Genomic DNA, 21,361 nt, shown 5'->3' with positions numbered 1-21,361 from the left:
AAAAGAAATTAAAGAAAGACTTGAGGAATAGATTATATATAGTGTTAATGGTTGACTAAACTATTAACTGTCTATAAGAACATCAAAAATTGTTCATTACTTGCATCTGCGTCTGCACACTTCTAAAATCCACTCTCCGCCAGTACTCTTTGCTTTGTCAAAACCTGGTCTGATCACTAGCTCGCTCGGTCGCTCGACTTTATAAGGTTCAATTCACTCTTATATAAATACACATTCTCTCTCTCTCTCTCTCTCTCTCTCTCTCTAAAGAAATACACACACATATATATATATATAGAACTATTTATTGTTTGCTCTTATTATATTTGGTATATGTAATTCTGATCATCTCTTATGCTGTACGTGAAGCTTCTCACGATAAAAATGTCTTTCCTTCTGCATTGAAAAAGTTGGATTCGGCTTACATGTTATTTTTTTAACAGCATGTACAAGGGCGGAGCCAGCCCCCCAAAGTTGGGGGGCCAAATTGAAAAAAAAAAGTTTCTAGGGGGCCAAAATTAGAAAAAAATAATAAAATTTGAGGCAAAATTTTAATTTTTTTTAATTTTTTTTTATTTATTTTTTTTTTTTGGGGAGAACCTTGGGGCCCAGGCTCCCCCAAGCCCCAAGGTGGCTCCGCCCCTGAGCATGTATGCTGTTGTGATGTATCACACAGAGAGTGGACCATCAAGAGTGAAGTAAGTACTGAAACCATTAATGTTTTTCCTCCCACATGATGCCTCTTCCGATAATGCCCTTTACTAGCCCCTTCATCATCTCCGGTTGAACACCAACCGGAAGCAACGAAATTTAGCCAACCCGAAGATCTAGCCAACCTGGTGACCCCGTTCCCCGAACAGATCGGCCGAAGTTGGGCTGTTCTGGCCGAGGAACGGCTAGATCCGGCCGTTCTGGCTATTCCCAGCCGGGATCAGGCAGATTTGTCTTGGTACGACCAGTCTCGACCAACCGGTCGGAATCCGGCCGTTTTGGCTGGGAAACAACCAATTCTTGCCAACCGGCCGGGATCCGACAAATCTAGCCGGGGAACGAGAAAATTGTGATTTTATATGTTCATAGTAGTTTTATTTTTTTCATGTGCTGGGGGCATTTTTGTCTTTAAACTAACATCATACATGCTGTTATAAAAATAACAGCATGTAAGCCAGATCAGAAAAAGTTCATATTTATTTTCTTTTTCCATTTTCTAGGAATTTTGTAGTCTAAATAGTTTGGACATTAATTGTGTCTTTGACGAACTTTAGTTTTGAGTTAACGTGGACAATATTAATTGGGCATGTCACCCATTTTCTTTACATAACAATAAATGAAAGAAAAAGAACACGGGAAGGGAAGAGGTCGAGCTGGTATTTAACATGCATCCGTTTCCTGAAGTGTTGTTATCTTTGGCCAAGTGTGTGCTAAAACAACATTGAGGTTATTTTCTTTCCTCTATTATCTACTTCATTTTCTAGAAGAGAATATGAACCAGAAGAAATGCTCAAATAAAAGAAAGTCAAAGTGTTGATCAGATAATTAATTAAAGGATTTATTGATTCTGCAGTTTTTCTTTTTTATTTTATTTTATTTTTGCGAGCTCAGTAGTTTTTGTATCTTATAAAATATTCTATTTGGACATGGAACTTATGATACAACAAATGGATATAGACAATATATGCTACAACGATTCCGTTTACTTTTAAATTATTCTTTAATATGGACACAAATTGATAATAATTTACTTTTAATCAACTGTTAAAATCTACTATGAAAGAAAAGATAATGCTACATAAATATAAAATAAAAAACAAAATAAAGAAAATAAAAACAAAATATTTTACGTAGTTCGGTCTATGACCTACATTCATAGGATAAAACCCTAAGGCTACATTATACTCTTATTTCACTTGATTAGTTTACAATACAAAATACTCTATTTATAGAGTTACAGATTGAATATAATCCTAATCAAATCCCTTAATTAATAGTGATTCAATATTATCAAATCTCTAAATTGTAGGTAATCTAATCTTTATTTAATGCAATACAATTCTCATTAAATCCTTAACTTCAGGATAATCCAAATATATTCTAACATACTCGAGCTAGGTTGGATTTTTTAATTTTTAATTTTTAACTTTTTTTTAAAAAAAAAAAAAAAAAATCATTTCTTAACTTCCCACATGCTATATATATTGCAATGTATGATAAAGGATTTTGTTTTTATAAAATATGTATATATATATATATATATATTATTTTTGTGCTCCTATTACAAATTAAATATCCATCTAATGTCTGGCGTTGTTTTCTTGCTTTTACCATTTGAAATTGGTACAAGTAACCTTTTTTTAAAAAATAAAAAATAAAAAATAAAAATACTTTGTTTTTTCATTTGAAATTGGTACTCTTTTTTTTTTCTTTTTCTTTTTGCTTCTGCTCTGAAAAAATTCCTGTGGTGCACAATATGGGGTGATTGCACTTAGAATTAATTAATTGATGAAAAATGGTGTCTCAATCTTCTAATCAATTTTCCATTTTTTTAGGAACCAGAATTCAGCTTTTTGTGAGACTACAAGAAGTATTTTGGAGGTTGATTCTTCATTTTGGACATTATTATATCACCGACCGAAAAGCTTTAGTTATGAGTCGACGCTGGCGTCAGCAAGAGAATGTGATTGGGGAGATAAGCTTAATTGGGAGTGAACGCGAGTGGCAGCAAGAGAATGGGTACGTATGTGCTAATTAACTATTAATTATCAATGTAAACATTCATTTTTCACTGATTCTTTATGGTAAAAAGGCACCATATTATGGCATCTTACAAACTATATTTTTGTTAAAACACTCTTAAAAAAGAATAGCAAAAAAAAAAAAAAAAAAAAAAAAAAAAAAAAAAAAAAAAAAACAAAGAAAACAAATGTTACGTACAAAGGAATTGATTAAATTTAAACAAAGGTTGATTTCTGACCTATAGTGATGGTTGCATAGATCAAATAAGCTAATATTAAACAACAAATAGTAGTTATAAAATGCTATTTGTCACGAATTTAATAGCTATGAAACGTATAATATACACCCAAATATGATGGAAATTTTTAACCTATTTAACAATTTTAACCACTCTAAAATTATTGAAAATGTTAAAAAAAATATAATATTATTATTTTTAGTGTATATATTATTTAACAATTTGAAAAATTATAACGCTAGTTTGAATTTTTGGGCTCTTGTGAGCCCAACTATAAGAGAAGAAAACAAGACTGAGAAACCCAATACAATCATTTAGTAGTGGCACAAGCTTCTACGGTATTAAAGTATTGATTAAATGATTAAATTTATCTCTTTCTATCAGTTTAAGCTTTTGAGATAAGTGCTGATTTAACATGATATCAGAGCAGAAGTCTTAAGTTCATACCATGTCTTCTTCATTTATCTCTCATTTCAATTAAATATTCCACATGTTGGGCTCCACCTATTAAAAATAGAGTTTGAGCTCACACGTGAGAGGAGTGTTAAAGTATTGATTAAATGATTAAATTTATTACATCCTATCAGCTTAAGCTTTTGGAATAAATGTTGATTTAACACAAGGGACTATAAAAATAATATTTTTTTTGTCAATTTTTATATTTTTTCTAATGATTCTTTGCTTGTTATATTATGCTCAATCAGGAATATTTCGGACATTGAGAAGCAATTTGGTGGCCAGGATGATGGAGTTGATTGGATTAACAAAATTCTTGACCCAAAGGGAGCTTTCATGTTTAAGTGGCATGCAATGTTTCTTTTGTCGTATGTGATTACAGTACTATGTGTGGACCCTTTGTTCTTGTACCTTCCTATGATCAACCAAAATTCCAAGTGTCTTACGTTAGATAAAAAATTAATGGTCGCAGCTCTTTTTTTTCGATCGGTCTTCGATATGATTTATGTTGGAAATATCATTTTGGGACACTTTAGTAGTAGACAGGGACGAACTGGGATAGTTGATCCATATCATCAGCAGCCTCGACAAATAATAAAGAGGTATTTGAGGTCGTACTTCGCAATTGACATCCTCGCTATTCTTCCAATCCCACAGGTAAGGGAGACCTTTCTACTTCTAAACCTTTTTTTTTTTCAAGTTTAACTATGCAACGAGGAATTCTATCATAGTGACATTACACTATATATGTTGATATTGTTCAGTTCATCATTTGGCTCCTCTCTAAAGCCTGGGTCACTTTTAATTAGAGCATAAATTATAAGGTGACCCACATTCAACTCGTTGATTTCATACTAGTTTGGATTGTCTATTATAGTTACATTTTAATTGTAAGGTCCACCCCCCACCCCCCACCCAGCTCTGGGTCTCTTGCTTATTATTTGTATGCACTTAATTAAGGGGCTTGCATGAAGAAAAGATAACTGAGTTGGCATGGCTTTGGTTTTGGAACATAAGGGTCCTTTTCAGCAATTTGGTTAGTGGGTTTTCTTTTTCAGCAATTTATTTTCCTGTATTAAGTAGATCTTACGTACGCATGCTCGTTGTAATTTGTCCAGGTTTTGGTTCCAATTATTTTCTTAAAAGTGACAAAATCGAGATTTTTGAACCTAAGGAAGCTCCTAAACCTCCTTCTTTTCTTGCAATATGTGCCAAGAGTTCTTCGAATCTACCTATCATGGAGGAAACATATGAAAACATTGAAAAGTTCCAAATTCGCTAGAAGCGTATGGATTAAAGTTGCATTCAATGTTTTTCTATATATCCTTGCCAGCAATGTAAGTTTTATTATCCCATCTTAATTCTTTTAATGCTTATTTCAGTTTTGCTTTAATAATTAAGTTTGGTTTTTCTCAATGTTGGGTTTGATTTCTTTATAAAACTTTATCCGTCTATAATTGTAACTTATATATATATGCTTATGAGACCCGTTGAAACGTACCCCTACAAGTTTGGGTTACGTGATACCATGCACCCACTCCTCTCTAAAGTCTAATTAAATGCAAAAATGAGATAATTGTGACATGCGAGTGATAGTATCATTAATTTCATTTCAAATTGAGAGAGGATCGATCCTATTCTATTTTTTACGAATTGTGAGGCTTTGGTAAGCGTTAATTAAGCATATATTTATAATCCTTGGATTGCGGTAGGTATATATAGAGATGACATGGAAATGTTGGGCCATGCATGCTACGGTCTATATATTAGTTAAATTTATATCTCAAGCAACAAATAGAAGAAAAAAATCACACAAGATAAATTAAATACCAAGAGAGAAACATACAAGAAAACGTAAAAGTTACGTACATGAAAATAAAATCCTTTTAAGTGTAGATAAACAAAAATAATTACATGACAAATCGAACCAATCCAGTATAATAAAATAGAGATGACAACACTCATCTTTCTACCTAAAACTTGAGTTCAAAGCAAATTGAGAAATACAAAACTATCAATTTTCTAAAAAAAAATATAACATTCTCACTACAAACTACAGACAGCGGTCTAGCAAATCCAACACCGCAACAAAATCCCCATTTTAAATACTACAACTCCCTATGAGCCCAGCTCCTCCTTAAAATCATCTAGCTAGTATTACTATTTTTTTTTTTTTTTTTTTCCATTTTCCTTCCAAGAGGAACTAGTATTTTCTATTTATTTATTTTTCCTAGCATATATATCTGCAGAATTTACTCATCTTTAAAAGTCTTGCTGGTTTTTTAGGTACTTGGTGCCCTTTGGTACTTTTTCTCTATCCAACGAGAGACGGCTTGTTGGGACGTAGCCTATAAAAATCATAATAGAGCTATCCCAAGTTCTTTTGAATGTGGTCATTTAGGAGATGATCACATATTTATATTACTTGATGCTTGCTCTATACAAACACCAAATACAACGCTCTTTGATTTTGGAATATTCTTAGAAGCCATTAAATCTGGTGCTGTGTCATCCACAAATATTTCACAAAAGATCATGTACTGTTTCTGGTGGGGCCTCCGAAATTTGAGGTTTGTACATATATATATATATATATATCAGACTCTTAATTTGTCCCTCCAGATCGAATAGTTTTTATCAGTGTTGCATGTTATCGATAAGCATGTCATGTTACACATTAATTGAATTGGGTTGTTTTCTCGTACATTAATATAGTTGTCCAATTTTCGCAGTTCTCTTGGTCAAAACCTTCAAACAAGTACTTATTTCTGGGAAAACTGCTTCGCAGTTTTTATTTTGATCTATGGTTTGCTACTGGTTTTGTACTTCATCGGTAATGCGCAGGTTAGTGCTTGACATTTTTTTATTATTTATTTTTCAAGATACAAGACCCTTATTCATATAATTAGGTGTATGGTCAGCATTATATCAGATGGTTTCCGTACGTACATGTATGGGTAGAAAGAAAGACAACAATATGCACTTGCTGAAAGTAGTAACTACTACATATGTATATGCATGGAAAGTAAAGTATAACGGTTAAAAATTAAAGTTATGCTTATGAATGCATGAGATGGTATATATGGACTATGGACACAAATTCCTTTATGGTACGGCATTTATAGTTAATTAATAGTTCTAGTACTTAGTTTTAGTGTTTATAAAAACTAGTGAACAATTAAATACAAGAATGAAAAACAATTTTCAAATATAGTATATATTTATAAAATTAATTACCCTTATTTCTGGACAAAACAAAAAAAAAAAAATTCTTTTCTTCGAGATATATATATCAGTCCTGACATGAACTTTTTGTTTACATTATTGAAATGATACCGAAATTCCCTCTGTAAATGATGAGTAATGCTACACATCATCCCCTTGTCCTCTTTTTGTCCCCCCAAAATTGATGTGGCTCTTAAAATCACCATTGAATTTTTGATATATCACTATTGGATTTTGATCCAACGGTGATTTTAAGAGCCACATCAACTTTGGGAGGACAAAAGGAGGACAAGGGGATGATGTGTAGCATTACTCGTAAATGATATATATCTTCGAAACCTCCTCTTTTTTTTTTTTTTCCACTCATCCATTACGGTTTTTCTTTTCCTCTCTATACCTTGCTACAGTACTTAGTATATTCAATTATTGTTTTAAGGAAGACAGCCACAACTATAACTTCATTAAATATTGGTTACTTGTACAAGCTGTTACGAGGGAGAATAAGGCACGAACTAGCGAAAAATGATGAAATGTTCGGCCTTCTCTATTGGGAAAACGCATTAAATAATTTTTATTTTATTTTATTTTTTTAATATAAGTTTAGACTATGTAATTTTGTGTCATTTCTATTTTTCGAAAGGTTAATAAGAGTTGAAAGTTTTCTACATGGACAGTTTTTTGGGTAGAAGTCTTGTAGATTCAAAAATTTCTGAAATTCGACAACAGATTTTATTAATCAGTAATTTTGATAGTTAAAAGGTTTTTTTTTTTTTTTTTTTTTTTTTTTTTTCTAGACGTACTACAATATTATTAGTTATGAGAAGCTCAATTGTATATATTATTAGTATAATGAATAAATTCAACATTTTTCAGAAATTTGATAAACCAATTAAACTTGTGCAATAGGCATACATGCAGATGGCAGCTGAGAAGGCAGCTAAGAAGGCAGCTGAGAAGTTGGAGGAGATCGAGGCTAAGAAGTTGGAGGAGATCGAACGGAAAATGGGACTTATAAAAACAAAAATAGAGTCTTGGATGGGTACAAACCAGCTCCCTGACAATATGAAAGAGCCTATCATCACCTGCATACGACACAGATTAGAAGAAAATAAAGATTTTGATATGAAGAAACCAATCTCTTATATTTCCAAAGATCTTATGACAAAGATAAGGCACCATCTTTGTTTACCCTTGCTAAAAAATGTGAGTCTTTTTTCTTTCCTTCTAAGAAAAATAGATAGCCGTTCAATTGAAAACTATAATTATTCTTCTTGGGAAAAAATGCAGAAAAATAAAATAAAAAGTTTGAATTATTTAGACTAGTATGAAAATGGATATATAGACATGCATATTAAAGTTATTTGAACCTTACTCATTCTCGAAAAGCACCTTAAAGGAAGAGGTTTGCTCAAGGCTTATAAAGTCCACAATACAGGCATACCTTGGCAATGTGGAACTCTTAACACACTTCTTCACGTGTAGTATTTTTTGATCAAACACATGTTTAACATTGGGAGGGAAGGCCCGACATTGTCCAAGGGCTTGTGGGTCTGATCGATACAATATTGAAGTCACTTGAGCCTTACTAGCTTATTTCTGAAAGGCGCCTCAAAAGAAGATGTTTGCTTAAAGCTTATAAAGCTCACAACTCATGCATACTTTAGCAATGTGAGACTCTATCTTAACAATGCAGTATGATTCTATTTTAAATGAATTGAATTGATATTTAAGGTGCAGTTGTTCATGATCCAAGAACCCCATTTTAGTGTATCTTGTGGCATGTTGTCTCCCTTTTTTGTTTGGTTTATCCTTGTGGAGGAGACTACTAACTCTTTTGTACCGGGCACCCTTTTTTTTCTTTCTTTTTTCTTTTTTTCGATAGTACTGCCCTCTCAAATGACTACTAATGGTCATGTTTGTTGCTCAACTGGGATTTTTATCCCTTGTTGTTTTGTAGATTATTCCATTTTATAGAATTTTGTTTACGTTTACAGCCTCTTTTGGCGGCACTAGTTACTTTAAAGGGGTCGGGTTATTTATTCGACCATTCCCAACTACTTTGGGTGTTGTACGGTCTCTTTTTTTTTTTTTTTATTATTTTCTTGTATTTTTTTCCTTTCTGCCTTAAAAAAAATAAAATAAAAAATACCCATTTTAGCATTTGATATGTTGAAGACCGTTTGACATTCTTTGCTTTAAAGGGAGTATACTAACGTCGATGATAGAAGTGGCTTGGCCATTGCAAGTTGTTTTAGTAGTGCTTGACAGTTGAATATGCTTACACCCTCGTTTCATCATTATTCTTGTTGATGGTTTGCAAGCTAGGTTCCAAGTCTTGAAAATCATGATGAAAATCTGGCGGAACAGATTTGCGAATCCTTCAAGCCAAAGTACTACAATGAAGACAGCTACATTATCCGGGAGGGAGAACCACTTATGATGCTTATCATAACGCAAGGCAGTGCATGTTGCTTCAAATCCAGTAATGGTGAGAATAGTAAGGGAATCGACTCAGACACTCAGTATATTGAAAAAGGTGATCTCTACGGAGAAGAACTTTTAGAGTGGGGGTTCAACTGCAGCTCCTCACGCAAAAAATGGATCCCAGCCTCCAACAAAACTATCAAAACCCACTCAAAAGTTGAAGCTTTTGCTTTAACGGCCAAAGACTTGAAACATCTAGTTGCCATGCATAGTACCCGAGCAGCTTCCGTTGCAAAAGGATTTGCACAAGAACTAGCTTTCCGGCACCTTACCGTCGACCTTACGGAAGAGAAGAACAAAAATTCTCCCATAATGGAAAATCCAAGACCATATTGCCGCAGCCAGAGTTTGAAGTTGCCACAGGCCCACAGGCCACAGCCACACACTGTTCAAAAGTAATAGTTTGTTCTGATGGTCTTTGTTTTAAGTTGTATACTACACTGGTTTGCCCGTGATCGATGGATCGAGTATGCTTGTTGTTTGAATTATGAATGTGGTACGGTGGAGGTAGAATTAGGAAATGAACAACTTTTTAATTTATAAAACTGTCAAATTGCAACAGATTGTTATTTGTTGAATGTATGTCAGATGTATGTCGTCTTTAGTTTTTCAATATTGTATCTCGTCCTCGATCTATAATAAGAGTCGCCACTAATTTCAACATCTTGATCAACACGTTTTTTCTTCTTTTTCTAGTCATCTTAATTTGTACCCCTTTTTCCCATGTTTTTCTTTACAAATAAATCAAGCTAGTTTTATTTTATTTTTGATGTCTTTAAATATTAGTTCTTCATGTATATATATATTGACCCTCATATAATTATTGGAAGTTGGAATTTTCTCATTATTCTTCCTAGATATGTTTAAACCAGAAAAGAAGGTTCAAAAGAAGATTGTTGAGCAACTTTTGCATTGTTTTGCAACAATCTCAATTCTCAAGCCAGTTCACCAAAGAGCACAAATATATATATATATATGTTTTTCCTATGTTATTTTCAGAAGTTTAATAGAAACTTTAAAGATTAAGTAATTCTAAACGTTATATCTATATCCTTCTAATAATAATGTGGTTTTTAAAATTATCATTAGAGATGTGATTTATCATTATTGAATTTTAATCAAATTACGATTTTAAAAGTCACATTATTATTGAATGGACACAAGAAAGACATAGGTATATATATCGTCCAGAATGAATGGTTTTTTTGCACCCATTTACGGTGCTTAAGAAAAAAGAACCTGTTGTTGAGCCATCTGAATTACATCGGTTGTTATGGAATGCATGTTGCTCTACTAATGAGCCGCCCGATCTCCAGACCCCCCCACCAAGAAATTTCTTGGAAAAAAAAATTATGATAATTTTATTTCCAGAAAATACAAATGGTAAACAGATCCTTGTTCCACACAATCTAGCCACTAGAAAATCCATCCATTCTCTGGCCCACGACGTTCCTTTCAGGCATTTGGTCGAACAATGCATGTGCTTCATCCAAGAGATTCCTTTTCTATATCATTTGAGTCCTATATGATTTCTCTTCCTACACCAAAGAGCCGTTTTCGGGCTCCTTGCACATCATAGAAGGCTAGCCCACCAATCATTTCAACTTTCTCGAAGACCCCAAAAGATTTAACAAAAATAAAAAAATAAAAACAAAATCCGAATTCTGAAAACAAAAACAGCCAACTTGTTGTACTGAGCTCTCTGGGTTTCGTAGGTAATGGAAACGTTGGTGGAGGATCGGGAAGAGTACGGCTGGAGCCTGGAGAGACGTGAAGCTGCCTATTTTGATACCGATAGTGCCAGAGGCGGAGCCAGAGCTGGAAAGAGAGACAGGGGAGAGGAGGCGAGGCCGGGACATACTGATAGCCGCGGATCACGGGCCCGAAAGCAAGCACGCCTTTGATTGGGCCCTCATCCATCTCTGCAGGCTCGCTGATACCGTCCATCTCCTCCATGCTTACTGCCCCTGGCAACAAAATTTTTTTGTCTCTAGCCCTTACTCATAATATCTTCTTGCTTCGTTCCTGTGAATCTCATTTGTACACCTAAGAATGCATCTCTACCAAAGGTTTGGTTCTATTCATTGATGTTTTTTCATTAAATAAGGTGAACCGCCGATATGATATTGACTACCTAGCGCTAGCAGTAAGAAAATGAAGAAAGTGGTAGCGCTAGCAGTAAGAAAATGAAGAAAGTGGTAGCGCTTGTCACATCCAATCTCACTAATCGACTAGCATATCGTCTCTAAGGAGTAATTCAATCGGTTGGGGACTACACCTCATGAAGCGGAGGTCATTAGTTCAAATCCTTCGTTCCCTCTTGTGTGGACATGTCAAAAAATAAATAAATAAAATTGGCTTGCATATCATATATAATTTGAAAAGTAATGCTAAATGTAGTTCAAGTGTTTTTTTCTACGAGTAATATGACTTTTAAAATTATAATTAAATTTATCATACATTTGAATTTTAAAAACTACTCTCTACCATTCTTTTGCTCTATTCAAATCCTTATCTGGCTTGCTCCCCCCACTCTGTCCAAACATGTAAGTGCTACGACTCAGAAAATGTTGGACCTTAGTTAAGCTTAATATTTTGGGTCTTGATATGTGTAGGCCGGCCTGTTTATAAGTTAGACATAGATTAAACTGGTTAATGGACCATGACTAAATAACCTTTATGCTTTGAAATTTTCTTAATTTTTCAATTTTATTTACAAATAAAGATGTTCAATGGATAAGGGCCTAGCTTGGCATGTAGGCTGGGGCGACTGCGTCTGAGCTTGAGGGGACAGAAGTCCCCCATATTTTTTTTAATAATTCTCTTAAATTTCATGGTTTTAATGAATTTGACCCCCAAAAATTAACTTTTTACCTTTAAAGATCTTTATTTTAGTTCCGCCCTCATCATCTCAAATTCGAATTTTCCCCTGGATGTAGGGAGGGTTCGGACCCCATAGGAACTTGATGTGAATTTTAATTCTACTCGCAAGTGCACGAATCGTTTGCAGTTAATGGATTGCAAGCGCGAGGTCGATCCCACAGGGAATTGTGTTTTTGAAAACAAAATTTATGTCTAAACTAATTAAATCTTAACCTAATTCCAAAAAGTTGAGAGATTGTTTTTGTGAATAAAAGAAAACATAAATTAAATAAAGGAAAACAAAACAAAAAAAAAGGTACTAAGATTTTGGAATCTACACTCATCGAATCATAACAATATACTCCATGTTCATCAATATTAATCCGAAGTTCTCACAATTAAAATCTCAAATATGTTTTACTATGCTTTAAACAGTTAATCAAAACAATCTCATATATTCATTCTTTACACAAATTACAAAAGAAATCCAATTTAAATCAAATCATCAAGTGTATCTGTAAATCATAGCAAATATCCGATTTAAATCAAAACATCAATTGTATCCGTAAAATAAATCATAAGGGATATCGAATTGTTTTATAAATAAAAACCAAGTAATCAATTATGTGAAATTATCTCAAATCCTCAAATGTATCATTGAATCAAAAAAGATATCCTAGAATTATTCCACACATTGAAAAGAAGTAAAATACTGAAAAAATTAAATCCAATAAAATCATATAATAAAGACTTAAATGGAAGTGTTGTTGTTCTTCATCGATGAGGCTTCATCCTCAACCTTAGTTGGGAAATTAGCTACACATGATTATTAAAAATAAAACCTAAACAAAAGAAAACTAAACTAAAAAAATATAGAATTTGGTTTCTGATCTCTTGCTTCAACCCCCCCCCCCCCCCCTTTTTCTTGAAGCTTAACTGTCTATTTATAGGGAGAAAACAAACCCTAGAAGCCCTAGATATACCGGCAAAATCGTACTTCAATCTCTTGGTCAAATTAGAAAGGAATCCTTGTACAAATCGGAATAGGATTTGCCCAGATTTTGTTTTTATATTACAGGATACTTTTGGCATAGCAGACGTCCGAATTAGGAAAATCTTATTTCAGAATGATTTGTATTATTTTGAGTTAGCTTTCTAACGCCGCTAATTTGACCTTAATCCGATGCTTGAGCTGAAAGTTATTATCAAAATACTAAGATGTGTGCAGAATCTAAAATTTAATCTAATCCGATTTTGACTCCAATTAGAGAAATTTCGATTTAATCATTTCATTGATTTGGTCAAACATAATAACATTATTTGGGTCTTCTCAAAGTGTATTTTCTTCTAAACTTTGCATTTTTCACCTTAAAGCTGTCGTTTTCTCTCAATGACCTGCAAAATACTAAAATAAAACTAGTAAAAAAACATTAAGGTAAGGGAGACTTTGTGTATATATAGCATTTTCTTTTTAAGGTGACCAACATTAAACTCGTTGATTTTTTCATGAGTTAGTTTAGACCATCTATTAATATATATAGTTACATTTTAATATGCCAACCTAAATCAGTGAGTCGAGCTAGCTTTAGGTCTATGATTTAGGTTTGTCATACAATTGGATGTCGTGACAATAAAAAATAGCTCTTAGATTAACACTTGTTAAAAAAAAAAAAAAAAAACCAAATACTGATCTAAGGTCTGAATTTTACTTTCACATATATCAGAGTTGTATGGTAGTCGTAGAAGAGTCTATGTTTTAGCATTTCTCGCAATGAGGTTAGTGGGTTTTTTCAGCAATTTATTCTCTATATTAATTAAGTAGATCATACACATGCTTGTTGTAATTTGTCCAGGTTTTAGTTCCAATTATTGTTTCAAAAATGAGAAGCTCAGAATTTTTTGAAGTAAGGAAGTTCCTAAACGCATGTGTTCTTCAGCAATATGTGCCAAGAGTTCTTCGAATCTACCTATCGTGGAAGAAACATATCGAAATTTCAGGAAAACTCGTTAGAAGAGTATGGATTAAAACTGCATTCAATTTTTTTGTATGTATCCTTGCCAGCCATGTAAGTTTGATTAACCCATCTTAATTTTTTTTAATGCTTAATTATTTCAGTTTTGCTTTAAAAAGTCGAGTTTTTTTTTTCAAAGTTTTATAAAACTTTGGAAAAACTTTATTTATAACCTCTGATTTTTTTATCACTTTTGCAACTAAGTACTCAACTTTATCTGTTCAAAAAAAAAAAAAGTACTCAAGCTTTAAAATGTATCAATTTAGGGTATTTCAATTTGTTTCAATTTTAACCATCCGTTATAATTTTTTGTTAAATCCTATCAAAAATTTCAAAATACCACTATATTTTTTTTTAAAAAAAAAAATTATTAAAAATTTCAAAGTTTCAAGTATGGGTATTTTTACAAATTCCGTTAAATTCTTGCCAACACCTAAATCCTTCCAATTTTTTTTCCTAAAAAGTGAAGTTTTTCCTAAAACTTTTCATTTCAAATGAAAATACCTTGATAATTAATCACAAGCATGCATTGCGCTCATTCTTTATATATGTCACATGAGAACACTTTTACGTACTTGGTGCCTTTTGGTACTTTTTCTCTATCGAACGAGAGACACCTTGCTGGCACAAAGCCTGTGAAAATCATATTGGATGTACCCCAAGTTCTTTTAAATGTGGTCGCATTTTAGGAAATTACACATTTCTAGATGATGCTTGCCATATACAAACACCAAATACAACGCTCGTTGATTTTGGAATGTTCCTTGAAGCCCTTCAATCTGGTACTGTGTCGTCCACAAATATTCCACAAAAGATCATGCACTGTTTCTGGTGGGACCTCTGAAATTTGAGGTTTGCACATATATATATTGGACCCTTAATTTGTCGCTCCAGATCGAATAGTTTTTATTAGTGTTTGCATGTTATCAATAAGCATGTCATGTTACACATCAATTGAATTAGGTTATTATCTAATATATACATTAATATAGTTGTCCAATTTTTGCAGTTCTCTTGGTCAAAACCTTCAAACAAGTACCTATTTTTGGGAAAATTGCTTCACGGTTTTTATTTCGATCTTTGGTTTGCTACTGTTTTTGTACTTCATCGGCCATGTGCAGGTTGGTGCTCGACATCTTTTTTCTTTTTCTTTTTTTCATTTTTAATATAATTTTAGACTATGTAATTTTGTGTCATTTCTATTTTTGGAAAGGTTAATAAGAGTTGAAAGTTTTCTACATGGACTAGATTTTGCGTAGAAGTCTTGTAGATTTAAAAATTTCTAAAATTCGACAAATTAAAGGTTTTTTTAGTTAGTAATTTTGATAGTTAAAAAATTTTATAGAGTTCAATATTAGTTATGAGAAGGCCAACTATATGTGAGTAATTTTACATACTACACCCACATTCCGCTACTATTTTACTATGTTGATGTGGCATTGCTAATTTACTATGAGAAATACTGGGGTGTATAGGAGTGTACACCCCTTGTCCCGCTCTCACTTGTTAGAATTTATTTTATTTGTTTAAAAATTAAAAACACAAGTGAGAGTGGGACAATGAGTGTACAAGAGTGTACACTCTAGCATTTCTCATTTTTATTTTATTTTATTTTATTATTATTATTTTTTTTTAACAATGGTTGATCTAGGGGTAGATCGATAGTATAACATCAACATAGTGGGACAGTGATGGGATGACGGCGTAATGTATAGCATAATTGAGTAATATAAATGATTAAATTCATCATTTTTTTTTTTTTTTTTTGTAATTTGATAAACAAAACTTGTTGTGTAATAGACATACATACAGATGGCAATCGAGAAGTTGGAGACGGAAGCCGAGAAGTTAAAAATGGAAACTGAGAATTTAAAAATGGCAGCTGAGAATTTAAAAATGTTAAAATGGAAGCTGAGAAGTCGGAGGTGATTAAACGCAAAATGAGACCTACAGAATTTTGGATAGCTAGAAACCAGCTCCCTTCTGATATGACAGGACAGATCATCTCCTACATACAGCACATATTGGAAGAAAATAAAGATTTTGATATGGAGAAACCGATCCTTCAATTTCCCAATTATCTTACAAAGAAGATTAAACGACATCTTTGCTTACCCCTGCTAAGAAAAGTGAGTTTTTTGTTTTTTTCTTTTCTTTTAATCTTTCAGACGGAATAAAATAGCTGTTCAATTGAAAACGATATTATTTTTCTTATGAAGAAATGTAAAAAGAAAAAATAACATAAAAAGTTTGAAATATGTAAACTAGTATAAAAATGGATAGGCAATATGATTTTATTTTAAATGAATTGAATTAGATATTTAGGGTGCAGTTGTTCATTATCCAAGTACCCCATTTCAGCATTCATGTTGAAGACTGTTGGTGTAATGAATTAGAGAAAATACTAGCCACATTTGTTTTATCATTCTAAAAAGATTAGTCAAGTTGTAATTCAAGCTCTTTAATTAGAATCAATTATAAAGCCAAAACTTACTTAATAAACAACTAATATGATCGAGACTCAGTACCTATGAGCTCTTTATAATTCATCCATTCTCCATGTCACTACAAAAATAACTGGGATTCGCTGCGTGTCTACAGTAAGGGTCACTGAAGCCACGTGTCAAAATAGCCACGTGTATACATGAGGACGTGGCTATTTGTGGTTCGGTCACACATAGACGCGTGTATTTCGTGTCCAAATAGACACGTGTATTAATACACGTGTCTAAATAGACGCGTGTATTAATAGACGTGTCCAAATATACACGTGTATTTAATACACGCGTCTGTTTTGGCACGTGTATTTAATACGTGTATTAATACAAGTGTTCAAAAAGACACGTGTATAAAACACACGTGGCCAACTGTTTTTAATCAAATATATATTTACAAAAAAAACCTAATTAAGGTTTTGTACACTATGCATAATAATATTTCTATATACATGCATAATGACTCATTTTATACAATATGCATATAAATCATTGTATTTAGGTTTTTTTTGGAAAAAAAAAAAAAAAAAAAAAAGAGAAAAAAAAACTTTAGTTTTTTAACTATATACATGCATAATGACGCGTACATATTTAGAATGTATGTGTTTAGTTCCTTATATATGGTATACTTATAAGTAAACCCTAACCCTAATTAAGGTTTGCGTTTACATTTATAGACGTATTACAAATGAGTTTTGTCTTATTTTATACTTTAGCAATTTAATACTAATTTGCATATTGTACTATATATATACTATATATATATACCATATATTACTATATATATATACACACACAAAATAATATATTCTATATATATATATATATATATATATATATATATATATATATATATATATATATATATATATATATAACACCAAATTAAGGTTTGGTTTTGTAGAACATCGCCTTAAACATTTCTACGTTTAAAATATATATATATATATATATATATATATATACATAAAAAAGTTAGAAAAAACTTATAATTAAGATTATATACATGTATGCATAATATATGCATGCATGTAAACGGTTTAGAAACTATATACATTTATAATGACTTGTGTGTACCCTAATTTACCTTAAGGTTTATGGCTATATATAGTAAATGCACTTATTTTTAGGGTTCCCTCCTATATATAAATAGTATATTTATGGTTTAGTCCCTTATATAGTACATACACTTAGGGTTAGAGTTTATGGCTATATATAGTATATACACTTAGGGTTAGGGTTTATAACTATATATAGTATATACACTTATGGTTAGGGTTTATAGATATATATAGTATATACACTTAAGGTTAGGGTTTATGGCTATATATAGTACATACACTTAGGGTTAGGGTTTATGGCTATATATAGTACATACACTTAGGGTTAGGGTTTATGGCTACATATAGTACATACACATAGGATTAGGGTTTATGGCTATATATCATACATATACTTAGGACTAGGGTTTATAATTTAATTGATTTTACATTTTATGAATAATAATGTCAATATATTTTTCACTTGTCATTATTGTACACTTTTAAATATAACATTAAATCCTAGATTGATTATAATTAGATTGTTCCGATATTGTAGAAATTCGAATGAATTTGGCGTAGGTGCTGTAAAAAAAAAATACAGTACTCTAATTTTGTATGAGGAAGATTGTGAGATTAAATCCAAACAGTTGGAAAAATGAAAAAAACTAAAGCGTATATTTTATAGTTTTTATACGGCATCTAAGTCGAGGTTTATTCAATCAAGTTAAAGAGAGAATCTCCTGAAACAATTAAAAAATTAAAAATAAAAAAGCTAAATGTTGATTTCTCTCATTTTTTAAAGAGAAATATTTAATTTCATTCTCTTACACATCTCTTATCCATGTTTGTACAAGAGATGTGTAAATCGATCATTGAATTTATGGTACTATATGTGGGTTTTATAAATACAATATTAAATTTCTCAAAAAAAAAATGGGAATAAAAACGATATATACATATATATATATATATATATATATATAACTATAAACCATAACTCTAAGTGTATGTACTATATATATAGTTATAAACCATAACCCTAAGTATATGTACTATATATAGTCATAAACCCTAACCTTAAGTGTATATGGCTATATATATATATAAGGGGTAATTACTTTTTTCCCCCATCAACTACCAGCCATTGTCAACATGCCCCCATGAACTGACACCTCGACCAAAGAGAGCATCTAACTACCAACTTTACACACTTTGCCCTCTTCCGTCAGTTTAATTCGTAAAAAGACATAAATGCCCTCAACCTTTTTAAACATATTAATTTTAATATATTTTTTTTTAATTACTGTTGGAGGGCATTTTGGTCTTTAAACCAAAATTAACGCCCAAAAATGGAATATTCCGTCCAAGTTAACGGAATTATTAAAACACCCCATGCATCAAACTCTTTAAAGTTTTTCCAAAATGGTAAAAAAACACTCTATATTTAACGTCCCAAATCATTTCTCTATTCATTTTTTAATTATTTTCTTTCAGTTTCCTGACAAATCCTTGCAAGGGGAATCGATTCCCTTCAAATTTTAATGTTTAAATAGTTAAAGTAGTTGCTCCAAAACCAATAAAAAAAAATAATATTTAATTAAAATAGAGAAATTTGTAGAGAGTTTGATGTAGGAAACTTTTCAAAAGTGATAGTTAAACACAAAAAAGTTGATTCTTGTTAGAAAATAAAGAGCCGTTGCAGCATATCAAGAATATCTCCTTAATTTCCTCTCCAATATCTTTCCATATTTTCCTACATGATTTCCTCAATATTTTTCACTTTAATATTTCATGATTGTGTGCCATGATTAGTGGGATGTGCTCCCCTCTATTAGCCTATATATTCATATCTTTTGTAATCAAAAGCACTCAATGAAATAAGAAGCAATGTAGCGTTTTCTCTCTTTTGTGTTCTCCTTTTCTTCCCTTCTATCTTTTATATTTTATTTTACAATTCTTTCACTAAAATTTAGTGAAATTTTAAAGAGTCCATTGAGGATGCTCTTACAATTGGGACAATAGGGAAAAATCAGTTAAGTGTCCCCCTTTCTCATAAGGCGTCTGAGCGTGAGTAAGGCCAATGGACTTTTACATGACATCAGACCTTCAGGGCCTTGGACAATGTTGGGTCTTTCCTCCAATTGTACATGTGTTTGGACAATAGAGCCACACGTAAGGGAGCGTGTTAAGAGTCCCACATTGTCAAAATATACTTTGGTTGTAGGCTTTATAAGCCTTGAGCAAACATCTTCCCTTAAGGTGCTTTTTGTGGAAGAGTAACGCTCAATGAACTTTATCATGGTATGAAAGCTTCAGGGCCTTGGACAATGTTGGGCATTCCCTCCCGTTGTACACGTGTTTGGACAATAATGCTATACGTGAGGAGGTGTATTAAAAGTCCTACAATGCCAAGGTATATTGGGTTGTGAGCTTTATAAACTTTTAGCAAACCTGTTCTTTTAAGGTGCTTTTTATGAAAGAGTAAGGCTCAATAAACTTTATCAAAATCGAGAGATCCAAAAACGTCATCAAAGCTATTAGGTTTCAAATCTCCAATCCTACTGAAATCCCAAGTGGAGGTTTTGAGATCATTCTCTATATCTTTATTAAGCCTTATAAGGGTGGTCTCTGCTACACCCACTAAACTAGCCTATTTTCATTCTCATTCATATACCTTCACAAAACAAACCCACAGTAACGCGGGCGTTACACCCAACTATAAATTTTGCAACAAATTCCATGGAGTGTAAAAGGGGTTTCAGTTTTCAAGCAAAATTCACTACTTTAAGAAAATCTGGCCCCCACTTCAATCAATTACATGAATCTTTAAGATTACAAAACTAAGAAACAGCAAGTATGCAAGAATTTTCAATTTTCCTACACTAATTTCCAAAATCCATAAATTGGGTGGGTGTATCGAAAACAGAAAATAAAAACGTCGGCTCCGTCCATGGGTGTATGGAGAAGTTAGTCATTTGATTAGTTGAACTGTGGTGGCCGTTATTGCTTGTAAGGAGTCTGTTAAGTGGTTCGAATGCAGTTAGCCGTTATGTTAGTTAGCTGTTATGTTAGTTGAGTATTGACGTGTATAAAAAGAGAAGGAAGGGCTAAGAGAAGTATCGATTGAATTGTACTGTTGTTCACTTGTGAACTTAGAGGTCGTGGCTCCTCAAATTGGCCGGATAGAGATTCTTTTGAGTTTCTTCTTTTCATTCTTCATTAAATTCCTAACAGATTAAGAGGTCTGTTAGATCCCTAGATTCATGGGATTTTCTTATACAATGCCAACGAATCAATCGACGGTGGTATACACTGCCGATGGATGATGTAGGACGGAATTTATTAATATTTTCGATGAAAACGAAAATAGAAAAGATGTTCAAAATAATACTGAAGCAGCACCATTTGATTAGAAGCTTACCTATTCGCAGACAATGGAAGTACAAAAGGAAAGACTTGATTGTCAAGCCAAGACTTTATGTTTTTCTTTACTAGGACTAGATTTGCTAGTAGCTTTATTTCTTTCCTTACTAGGATTGGATTTGTTTTATTTCTTTTTCTTTTAGAATAAGTTTTACTTTTACTACTAGAATAAGGTTTACTATTGCTATTAGGAAAAGTTTACTTTTACTACTAGGGATAGGTTTACTTTTTCCACAAGTATTTCTCTTCTATAAATAGACTTGCTTATTATGTAAAACTAAGAATCAACTGAATTGTTATAAAATCAGAGAATTCTCTCTCAAATACTTTGCGGAGTTTTATCTTTCTTTTAGCCTGCAGGCTTGTTTTATCTTTTGGGGTAGAAGACGA

At 32.3% G+C, this 21,361-nt stretch overlaps 1 protein-coding gene and 1 pseudogene across 2 annotated transcripts; both read left to right on the top strand.

The window, feature by feature from the left end:
- The first annotated feature begins 106 nt into the window (after positions 1-106).
- On the top strand, positions 107-9,797 carry LOC133880239 (cyclic nucleotide-gated ion channel 1-like). 2 transcript variants are annotated; one of them, XM_062319151.1, is made up of 8 exons: positions 107-206; positions 2,547-2,730; positions 3,676-4,084; positions 4,546-4,764; positions 5,714-5,997; positions 6,160-6,271; positions 7,559-7,855; positions 8,978-9,797. In XM_062319151.1, exons 2-8 carry the CDS (start codon positions 2,645-2,647, stop codon positions 9,533-9,535), a joined length of 1,965 nt encoding a protein of 654 aa, XP_062175135.1. In that variant the 5' UTR covers positions 107-206; positions 2,547-2,644; the 3' UTR covers positions 9,536-9,797. The 2 variants fall into 2 exon arrangements, with proteins under 2 accessions (XP_062175135.1, XP_062175136.1); XM_062319152.1 differs by lacking the exon at positions 4,546-4,764.
- A 1,057-nt stretch (positions 9,798-10,854) lies between these two features.
- On the top strand, positions 10,855-16,302 carry LOC133878978 (cyclic nucleotide-gated ion channel 1-like; annotated as a pseudogene).
- The last annotated feature ends 5,059 nt before the right edge of the window (positions 16,303-21,361 follow it).

The sequence above is a fragment of the Alnus glutinosa genome, chromosome 10, assembly GCF_958979055.1.
Source record: "Alnus glutinosa chromosome 10, dhAlnGlut1.1, whole genome shotgun sequence".
Lineage (NCBI taxonomy): Eukaryota > Viridiplantae > Streptophyta > Magnoliopsida > Fagales > Betulaceae > Alnus > Alnus glutinosa.
The sequence above is the reverse complement of the archived record's forward strand: the minus strand, read 5'-3'. Positions and strand labels throughout refer to the sequence as shown.